Below are 11,960 nucleotides of genomic sequence, written 5' to 3'. Positions count from 1 at the left end.
ATCTTGTAACATGGGAGTCCCTCATACCAGTGTAGCACACTGTTGGAAGCCACTGAGTCAACTAATTAAAGACAATTTTATAGCCAGACTATTTATTGTCCTTATCCTCCCCCCATAGAATAGCCTAAAAGGAGCAATGGCTCTCTAGGTATTAAAAACAAACAAACAAAAAAAAACAAAACAACAACAACAACAAAAACTCTTGTCATAAATCTTCAAATGTAACTCTTAACGTTTACATGGATATGCTGCAACAAAGCACTTCAGTAACATTAATATTGATTAACAGTATTTTTGAAAGTAAGAGATGGAAACCAATATAAAGGTATTAATGCAGCAAGACTGAAAACAATGACTAGAAGAAAACATGACCTAAATAGACGAATAGTAAATGACAAAAGACACACAGTGGATTTTATCTAATACTATGATGGTAAACTGCCCTTTGGATCTAACTTTGTTTTTCTCTATTTCTTAATTCAACTTCCAACAGCATATTATCATATTTCTGTAACAATCCCTTCTGAAATATGCCATTTTGTAGATTATTTCATTAGTAATACTATCAATACCTGATGAAACAACATATCATGACTGGCTGTTAGAACTGGTCATGGATTTTCTGATATATTATTTCTCAGATGGAAGGTGCTTTTCTATAAAAAATAAAGTGCTCATAGGAACATGTGCATGCTGATTTGTTTTAAAATGAAAAGCATTAAAGTTAGGGTCAAAGCATTCTGATCAAACATTTGCAGACTAAATTAAAAAAAAAAAAAAGAATAACTAAGTAAAAACTTAATATCTATAAAATTTGAGGTATTAAATATATATATATATATATTCCCTTATCATTAAGCTTTCTGCATTGTGGCAAAGGAGAAAATATTGTCATTCCAGTAAAAGAATTTCAAAGTGCCTTTTATATCTGAGAAATTCACTTTCAGTTTAAGATGAAACATTTCTGAAGCTGGTCCAATGTTAAGGTACAGTGATAAAGAAATATCTATTTACCATCATCTTCTTATTTCTAGTATCATCCATCAGTTAAGTAAATTCATAGAAAATCTAGAAATGTTATTGGGTGGTAGGGGTATTTTTGCAGAAAACTGATGTTATTTAATAGAAACAGGAAGTTCTGATACTACTACTATTTCAAAGCCAAAAGAAATTCAAGCCAAAAGAAATTCAAAGTATCAGGATTTCTGTTAATGCTTTGGATAACAAAATTTAATGCATTTATCAAAAGTATAAGTCTGCATAGATAGATGTCTGAATTTCAAGATTTGTACACCTGCATTTCATCATGTATACAATAGCAAATACTAATAAGGACAAATTTTCACATTTCAAATGAGTTTTGGTCATTCAAAATGTCTTGCTCAATCTCCAAAAACCACGGTAATCATTTTTACAGTTACTTTAATTGCAAGTACAATAATCACATTAGCAGCAGAAAATAAGAACAAGCAGGCTTGTTTTCAGGTTAAGAAAACAAGGCACAACATAATCATTCTGAACGTGATCCAATACTCATTATGAATTATGTCAAAGAATTCTTATCTGTGCGTTTAATACCGCACATATCAGCACTGAACCAAATGGCAATATGATAGTTTGGGGACCGTACTCTCTCTGTAGAACATAAGGTAATGAGATGCTATGAGAGTAGTTACAAATAGCACAGTGACAAAATATGCCTGTAAGGTATAACTTCATCATTATACATGTAAATTTCACCACATTTAGTCGCATGCACATCAGTTAAACAAAAGTCACACCTTGTGTTTAGCTGTGACATTTGTTATATTCATGTGTCATAGTCCTATCACTTGGCAGCACTCTCTCCTGTGATAAGACAAAGTCTAGGAGGTCTGCAAAAGCAGTGACTCAGCTCTCCAGCCAAACCACACAATGTGGGTTCCTACAAGAACCAGGCACACAGATTCTTCAGCTTCTCATCCTGTTTAGTCCTGGTCATGAAAAGACTGCTTCCATCCCTCAGTGCACCACAGGAATCTCCTCACAAAATTTCTTTCTTTGTCAGGATCTGTGCTAGGGCCACTAGTTTCTTATGCATCTTCTCCCTTAGCAGGACCATTCTTCAGCTCTATTTTCCTTCACAGTGATGACAAGGGTCTCTAGCTTTCTCATCAAATTTCTCACCTAGTTTCTGGCCGGTTTGTCTCTTCATAAGAGATTGTTTTTATGGATTTAACAGTACCATCTAGTCTCCAGAAGAAAGAAGCCTCTTGCTCAAAGAAAGATGTCACTGTCTATCCCCTTTTCGTCAAGCCATTCAAACCCTTTTCTTGGCAAGAAGTTTTTCTTTCCTCTTGTTCTCCCTTACTGGCTTTTATTCACCTTCACAAAATCTAAGCAAGCACAAAAAGGACATTAAATTGGACCTTTGCATAGATCTCAGACTGGGTTTTTCAGTCTTACTAGTTTTTCCATTCCTTACTACATCATTCTCATCTGTATAAGGTGTGAGGGTCTATCTTATAAGCAAGATAATTGATTATTATCTTGCTTATTAGATTAAGTAAGCTTATTAGATTAATTGATTATTATCTTGATTATTATCTTATTATAAGCAAGATGATTGATAATTCCAAGCTTGAAACTGTATGATCAGCTGTGTACCTCTAACATTTTGGATTGACACATCTGCATTTCTCCCTAAGTAGAAGGAACTACTAATCAACTTTCAATTTTCAGTCAAAAGTTTGTTTTCTGTATTAAATCTTTTCCTGAATCAGCCAAAATATCTAACAGCAATTCTCCCAGATTAAATGATAGTTTATGTTGAGTTGCTTGGGGTTTTGTTTTCACCTTGCCTTTGAAAACATACGATGTTACCATATATATTCATAGCCTATATAGAAAACATCTTTCAGTTTTTGCACTTCATGACGCTTGGAGCAAAGTATTATAATTTTTGTCCTATCAGGACAGGTGATTCTTATTCAGTATTATATCTGACTAGTGTTCCTAGATGCCCTACATCAGAAACTCCTGAACCTGCCTTCTTTATACTGTATTCCAGAAGTCGGGGTATTGCTTTTTTGGTGTTGTTTGTTTGTATTCTCCTTGTGGGGGCTAATCCTGCAGGAACTGTTTTTTCAACCTCCCATACCTCACCTTAGAAATAGGCATAGTCTTGTCTAACTGCATCACCCGCAAGCAGGGGATTGAATGGCCTCACCTACATTCAGACCCAGAGACACAAAGCCTGTGAAAAACGAACTAGGATGTATGCTCCTTTACTACTTCAGTAAACCAGCTTACATCTCCAGACTAAGAAAGCCGTATAATCATTGTATCACATTATGTGAAGTTGGAACTTATATAGAAATAGTTTTATCCAAAAATCAGAATTGAAATGCTTTTTCATTCAACCCATTAAGTAGGAAAATATATCTTTAAAATAGGCTAGGTAATAGACTTTTTCTAGCGGCTTAGAAGATTTGACTTTTTACCTACAGCAAAAACTTCTGAAAGCTGTCGAAGTGACCATCTCAAGATAGCCACAGTAGCCATCCTTCTAAAGAAATGGTCCAAATTTTACAAATCATGGCTAGCCTCCCTGAAGAGCCTGCCTGAATTTACTGGGATTCAAACTGAATTGCCTATAAATGCTTGTTCCAACGTCTTATCAAACTTGCCACCCACTGGTGCTAGGCCTTCTGCCATTTCCATTGGGTAGTAAACACTGAAGTCCCTGCTGAAATTTTTTGATTGTCCATAAGGTACTGAAGCAATATTTGGCTTTGCTGGTGTTATTGCATCCAGTTTAGTTTCATGACTAGCAAGAAAGTGAGAGTAAATGAACTAAATGTGAGGAGGGAGAGAGAGAAAGAGATTTCTAATGTAATATAAACATATAGGAATTATACTTTTTAAATTTCTTAATACTTTAAACATTTTTAAATGGATTAGTGGGGTTGGGTTTTATAGAAGTTGTGAATAAATGTTTTTATCTGCATTTCATATAAAAATAATGAAGAATGACATTAAAATGATGTGGTAATAACAAAGTAAATAGTCAAAGAGTAACAGTGTGTGCCTCCATTTCGGCTGCAGGCCTAAATGGAGAGATGTTATCACAGAGACCAGCAATGTATTCCAGTAAAAACTAAAAACAGGCTTTCAAGCATGCAGCAAAATATTACTTACATTTAACCACCAAAAACTTGGCTTAATCTCATTACCCCAACATTACTTTAATAAAGAAATACTGTTAAGAGCTCTCCATAACTCAGTGTCAAGGGAAAGTGGGAGCAGAGAGGAGACAGGATGAAACAGAAAACATTAGGAAAAACAAATCTTGGTGTTGTAGAGAAGGAGATAAGAAATCTACCTCTCCAAGCAATCCTTACAGAGATTTTTGAAGTTAAGGTGAAGATGAGCAAGTCAACATACCGGCAGGTAATTTTGACCTTAGAATTAATTTAACACAAGACAGGAGGCAGTTACGGTATTCTGACAGGACTGACATACCAGTGAAAAGTAATAAAGTAGCAATCTCTATTAAAAAAAAAAAAAAAAAGACAAGTTCTCATTGTTGCTATTTCCCTTTCTTCATACCCTGAGCAGTATAGATTTTGAGAAATAAAGCGAAATACCTTTGCAACAGAACTATATGTGATGCAGTGCTGAGACAAAATAAAAATCAGTCTAAAAGTTTTCACTACTAGTATGAAAGAAGAACTTAGATTTGATATCACTGTAGAACGCTTTGCATCATCTAGCACCATTGACAATAACTCAAAGAGTCAAGAATGTAGATGCTTACATAATTTTCTAAAATATATTCTCACTTCCCCACAGGTTTTGTAATTTCAGCATTGCACAGTAGCCCTGTTAATACACTAGAGATAGGAAGTAAAAGTGAATAGTAAAGAGAATGTAATTGAGTAGCTTAATTTACCTAATCTACTCTAAATTAACTGAGAAAAGTACAAAATGGGCATAAAAGTAAAGAATACAAGATGATAAGTGAATATTTAAATTATTTTTAAAACAGATACAATTGCAAAAATATTAACCTTGGAATATCTTCACAGAAGACAAAGCTTTTAATTTCTATTTTCATGTAAAAATGAAGAAAACTACATGCAAAGAACTAGGCATTTTTCCATTTTCTTGGGAAAACAGTAAATATGAAACCAATGCAGAAAACAATGTGAAGAACTGTATTGCATCTGATTTCTCAGATGGTTATTACTCCTCTGTATTTAATACTTCTGTTTCAAATGGCTCTTATTCCTCATTAATATCTACATAGGGTGTGGCTCCCATCTTCCTAGTACCAACTGCAGCATCTAAGATCTAGATAAGAGACCTATTATGTAGTAGCTCCTGACAGTTCAGCAACAGCTTTATCCAAAAGACCGAAGCTGGGCTGCTACACTATCAAGACAATTGCATGCACTGAGCAATATTCTTGCAAGGAAGTGATTAAAAAGGAATGGGAACTTATTGATGCTGATCTTAATCAAAGTTATCTGAGATTTTATTTGTTATTGAGCACTTGGTAAAAAGGAGAAGATTTTCAAGTCAGCAGAAGCAATGACTTTTTTTTTTTATCCTTGTCCTTCACAGAGGTAACTACAAATCAAATGGGAAAAAAAATAGGGGAGAGAAAGCATACAATAATCCTAAACATTAATGAAAAATTAAATGTGCCAAAGCACATAATTCTCCTAAAATAATTTATTTATTCACAGAAATATAAAAGTCTACTATGGAAAAATAGCGATTCATTTCACTGGAAATATTTTCAAACTTTTGATAAAAATAGTATCTTCTTACATACTAAAAGAGCCAGAACTAACCAAATAGTTGCTTCATTTCTCACATAAAGAAAGCCAGCTCTGATAATACTCACTTCAGAATCCTTCAGATCTTTCTTTCTAGTCTGTAGCAACTCTCCATATGCTTTTTCTTCACGCTTTAACCTTTTTTCATATTCTGCTAGCTCATCTTGTAGATGATTAAATAATATCTGCACATTTTGCTGCTTAAACTTCACATCACTTAAATTTTTCCTTTTAAAAAAAAAAAAATTCAATGAAGTAATAAAGATTATGCTACACTATTTTTTAGTCCTTATAGGCTCAACGTTTAATTTTATAATAGATAAAACAGGTGGTCTTCTCACAAATAATGTTACCTTGTAAAACAAACAAACAAACAAAAAACAGAGATGTAAGATGGAGCTTATCATGATTGCAAATAACACTTAAGGACACTCTACATATCAGTGGGTCTCCTTATCCAATGAGTCTATTGCGATACGTAACTCTCTCAATTTTCAAGAACAGCTTGCATTTCTAAAAGTAACTTTCTGGAGAATAGACTGGTTCACTCCCATATCTTCTGGAATAACGAGATTCTGAGATCCAGAACGAGCTCATGACCAGTGACATATTGGGTAACCAGTATTTTTATTACTTGTTGGGACTGGAAAAGGGAGCTTCATATCATCTGTATATTTCTTTTATGTTTCTGTCCTTACCTAGTATTGTTTCTTTAATCTGTAGGAATGAAATAAGTAAAATTAAGCATTTTTTACAGGTTTCCAGTAATTACTAAAATTCTGTTCTCCCAGGATGTGTTCTTCTGTTACTTTTAGACAGGAGAGTATTTAAAATATATATATATATATATTTAATTGTTTTTCTGCAACATAACCTAAACCTTTTCAGCAATGTAACTCTTGGCTGCATAAAGATTGTATCACAATGCGCACACAAAAGAGAAATCTCAATAGACAAATTTAAGCCAAATTTTTCCAATATTCAGGCTTTGTTGTGTTACTTTAGAATTATTTTAACACTAAAATAATACATTTTCTAATTTTAAAACAAATCTAACAGTCTGAAAAAAAGAGAAAGATCTATCACATAAAACTTATGCTTACTTCTCAGGAGCCATTTATGCTGTCAAGCTAGGAACAGCTGGGACAAATAATATGTTATCCTTACCAATTACGTGATGCTTGAAACAACAGAAGTATTTAGGGGTTTTGGATTTAGTTCTAAATTCTGGAGGTCACAAGATCCTCCTCACAGTCTCTTCTGAGACTTTCTGCAGCAAAACAACCCTCTTTGCAGAAAATTAGAGCATCTAAGGCCTCCTCTAAATCAGTGTCTACAAAAACCTCTCTAAAGAGGGGCTGAATAAGAGATCCAGTAGAAATTACCTAGAGTTCCTTTTCACTGAAATACCCTTCCAGCCTTCCTAAACTCCAGCACATCCCCTAAACTTGCTTCCCACCCTTATTTCCTTCTCACTGGGATTAAGCACACGGTATGTGAACTGATGCATATAAATGGTAGGGGATCCAGTATAAGTAAGTGTGCTTCTAACACAAATCTTAAGTTCACAGTATTTGTCCATCATCCTTAAAATATAAGTAGCATATAAGTAGCAACATCCTTCACTGAGATTAAAAAAAAAAAAAAAAGGTGTGAATGTATTTCATGTTCATTCTTAACTTCAGACATGAAGACATATCTTTATCTTTTCCAAGAGTGCATAAACAATTTTTACCAAAGCCATTGGTATAAAGCACATTCTAGGTGGGATACCTGCAACACAATTTTCCCTTGTTTAGCAGGTTAGGCTAAATTTTGCAATAGCCTGTTCAGTTTTGTACAAAATTTCATTGTGGGAAAAAAAAAAAAAAAGAAAAAAGTATTTATTTCAACTTATTGTTATTCTATAAACATTGTGCCAGTGTTTCTATTTCACTCCAGTAGCTATTATTTAGTCTTTCTATTGCATTATTGGTAACCAATAGTAAATGAAGTGTTATGCTTCAAAGAAAGATGCTAGGAAGGTTAACTGTAAAAGGATAACAATGAAGACTAACAGAAAAAGTAGGGACTTCTATATCTCAAGTTTATCCAACAGATCACATTCGAATCAGCCTAATGACATGCCAAAAAAAAATGGAAAAGTAGAAACAATTACTCCTTTATTCTCAGTTTTTCTACCAAGTAAGGCAGGATTCAGCATTCTTATGAAAAGAAAAAAGTTCAAATAGATAGGTATACATACTGTTGAACTACATGTTTAACACAAAATATAACTGTAAATGGCTAGAGACTTTCTTAAGACAGATTGATGAAATACAATCCGATATGTTAGATTATTGGAAACATTAATAGAATAACGTAGATTAGCCTGAAAGGAAATTTTCTTCTGAATATTTTTACCATTAATCTTCACTAATGAGAAATAATAAACAATGAAATAAACAATCAACAATGCTAAACTCTTCTTCTCCTTTGCCCCTCAAGCCCAGAGAGGCTAAATGTTCTGACAACAGGACGGCATAAAAATCATAGAATCATAGAATTTTGGGGTTGGGTTTGGGTTGGAAGGAACCTCAATGATCACCCAGTTCCAACCCCTTGCCATGGGCAGGGACACCTCCCACTAGATCAGGTTGCCCAAAGCACCATCCAGCTTGGCCTAGAACACCTCCAGGGATGTGGCATCCACAGCTTCTCTGGGCAACCTGTTCCAGTGTCTGACTACCTTTACAGTGAAGAATTTCTTCCTAATGTCTAATCTAAACCTACCCTCTTTTAGTTTAAAGCCATTACCCCTGTCCTATCTCTACACTCCCTGACAAAGAGTCTCTCCCCTCCCTGCTGTCAGAGTTTTCAGCAAGTCACATTACAGAGAAATTCTAGTGTGCTGCACATTCTGTATTCAGGGAGTGACAGAGAAAATTAAAAAAAAAAAAATAAAAATTTGAGTGGTGGTTTGTGGGTTTTTTTGGTCATTTTTTTACTTTACCACTCTTCGTACTAGATGAGATCTCTAAAAAGCAGGTTTTCAAGAAAAATATAAAACTTTTTTACTGCCTATTTTAGGTCTAAAAGCTGGAGAATTTTAAAGAAAATTTCTCTTTGAAAGAGAGCTGGACTTCATAGCTATTTAGAAGCAGAGAATTGCTGGAATAACCTCTCATTATCACTTTTTCTTGACATTATCACTTTTTTTTTCTGTGAATCTAAATACAGCATTTCATTGATATGAAACAACTAACTAATGGCTAAAGAGCTGAGGAAAACATAAAGAGATTTTCAATTGTGGAAGGATGCCTTCAATTCTTGAAGTTCAGTAAGTTCCACTGCACATTGAGTGCCTCCAAATCATTCTGTCTGAATCAAGAGTTGAAAAAGAACATATCCAGTCCCACATATACAGCTATAAAAATGTACTTATAAAAACACTTTTTTTTTCCCCAGCCAAGAATTTAATGCAATAATCTCTCAAAGATCTTTCAACATTGACAATAGATTAAGTGAATGAGATGACAGACAGGGAGATGTATTATAATGACACCAGGATTGTTTTTTTATTATTTAGCAATCTTGCACAACTCAACAATCCAAGCTATTTTCTCTTTGACATTGCTCAGCAGGTTCGCCTTTCTCCTTAAAGAGTAAGGCTGCTGTGCAATCAACATATATGGCCCTCCAAGGCTTGAGTGGCCTAGAAGGTAGTCTGAATTATCAGTTGGATAGAGACCTCTGAGACTATTTTCAGTATTATCAGTTGGATAGAGACCTCTGAGATTATTTTCAGTATTCATTAGTCACAGTAAGTATAGGTGTACACTTCTTAAACTAGAGAAAACACAGAATGCAAGGAATCCTCCATTAATTAAGGATGCAACTGACCATGAATATTATTAGATTTCCAGAAGTAATTCTGACACCCAAAATTCAATTTGGTAGGCAGACATTGTATCACGAATAACTTCTACAAATGCCTTGAATCTAGAAGCAGTAATCCCACAAAAATACTTTCAAATTATTCAGGAAAAGTGAATTATATTTCCTAGAAATAATGCTATAAAATAATAAAACTACCTGTATTAATAGTAATAAGTAAAGTTATTAAAAGTAATAAACTACCTATACAAGTTCATGAAATAGGCAGTTCTTACCGTAAATCGACAAAAGATTTTTCTGTATTTTCCATCTGTATTTGCTTCATGTTCCATAATGCAGCAAGTTCTTTAAGTTCATTTTTTAAATTTTCCACAGCGTGAGAGTTTTCAGCAATTTTACTGGACACAAATGATTTTTTTTCCTGGAATTAAAAAATATGTAGCATGTAAACTAGCAGGGCTAGACTTCCCAATACTGCAGTTTAAGCATATGATTATGGACAACAGTTCATGAAATTGTATACTTAAAGAAGCAGAACTGCTTCTAGAGGGGCAATTGAAACACTTAGTGCAACTGGAATAATTGCATTTCTGTTAAGGCACGATTTTGCACATCCAGTTGTAGCCCTCCAACTTGTCACACATCTAAAAATCCATAAATATTATTACGGCACTTATGTTTTTGCAGTTGCCTATGTTGTATATGTATGTATGGAAGTTTGTAGGCCACCTTCTTGATAAAATACATATCCTCTTTAGTTTTTGCTCTTATTCATAAAAGTTTTCCAAATAAGCACTGGCTTGCACAGCAAAAACTTTAATGACAGTGAAAAGGAGAAATTTTCATATGTGACCAAGTTTGGACCTATTTATTTCAGCATATGCAGAGTCAATGTCTTAACTGGCCACTTTTATTGCTAGACCATCAAATTGCTTACACAATACAAAAGTGTTTTAGGCAGATACCTAAAATAATGAACTTTCAGAAAAAAATGTATTTTTAGATGCTACTGACTTGAGGCAGAATGTAGTTTACTCATTATCTCTGAAAACTGGCATTACTCATTTAGTTGCTTAAATAGAGAACTTTGTTCTTTTGGATACCATTTTTTTTTCATAATGTAGTTTCACTATACTGCATACAGAGGAGGACTGAAGCACAGAGGACAAGGCTTCTGAACTCCTGCCTACTTTCTTCTTCTACAAGTACACAACTTCTCAGAGATATGCTGACGTTAAGCTGCTGAAAAACATTACATTACAAACACTGTTTTCACTAAACTTCCTATTCTGCAGAAGAGATATTAAATTGCAATGTTTTGTTTGTTTGTTTGTTTCATTCCAAAAGTGACTGACAGTTACAGGACCAAAAAATTAGAATAAAAAGAAAAAGAAAAAGAAAAAGAAAAAAAAAAAAAAAAGAAAGATTCATGACAGAAGCAAACACTACTTTCAATAGCAACAGTATCTGGTAAACAAAACTGTAGTTTCTTTTGAATGAAAAAGGCAAATAGCAAGCACTGTAGTGGTACTACAGTATTAAATAGGTAGGAGTCTGCAGTTTGGGCAATACTTCTAAAGTGGTATTACTGCATTAGATTTTGAAACCCATACTAATGTGAGGTATGCCGCTATGTAAATGAGTTAAAGTAAGAGGGAGGAAAGTACCATATACACACATATAGAGATAATTTAAATATGCACACATATAAATACAGAATTTTAAGACCTCATAACTTAGTAGACAAATAATACATGTCAGTATTTAAATCAAGGTCAATATTTTTAAAATTTCTTCTTTAGCTACCACACCATTTTTCTGAAGCAGTAGCCTGGTGCATAGTCTAATGATCTTTTTCCTTATAAATGAAGTGCTTCGTAAGGATATACCTAAAAGGTAGCTGAAAAAAAACAGTAACTGAAGCTTTTGTAACAGATGTGAGCACAAGCATGGAAGTGTGTGAGGTACCACATACACATGATATTTGTAAGGCCTCTTAACTTTCTAAAGTGTAATATGCATCTGCATAGGATTAGGTGGAAATTTCAGGTTTTCTGCAGAAACATAGAATCATTAGAAGGAAAATGAAGATATGGTAATTAATGCAAATCCCTATGCAACTGAACCGCCCATAGAGAGTCTCAAACCTCTGAGGAAAATCATATTAGTTTTAGGCTCAGCATCAGGGGTGAAGAAATGTGGTAGCCTGTGATATACAGAATGTCAGAGCAGATTACTTGTCTGGGCCTTATACATAAT

General features: G+C 34.0%; 1 protein-coding gene across 1 annotated transcript in view; it reads right to left on the bottom strand.

The window, feature by feature from the left end:
* The window catches only part of CCDC178 (coiled-coil domain containing 178), a 174,373-nt gene that overhangs the window by 110,664 nt on the left and 51,749 nt on the right, over nucleotides 1-11,960 (bottom strand). The window contains exons 16-17 of the mRNA XM_083823790.1: nucleotides 9,977-10,122; nucleotides 5,894-6,053 (exon numbers count right to left, since the gene is read on the bottom strand). Coding sequence (XP_083679916.1) covers nucleotides 5,894-6,053; nucleotides 9,977-10,122 — 306 coding nt within the window. The remainder of the gene's footprint in view (nucleotides 1-5,893; nucleotides 6,054-9,976; nucleotides 10,123-11,960) is intronic.

Source organism: Anser anser, assembly GCF_964211835.1.
Source record: "Anser anser genome assembly, chromosome: 2".
Lineage (NCBI taxonomy): Eukaryota > Metazoa > Chordata > Aves > Anseriformes > Anatidae > Anser > Anser anser.
Note: the sequence above shows the minus strand (reverse complement) of the source record. Positions and strands in the feature narration are given on the sequence as shown.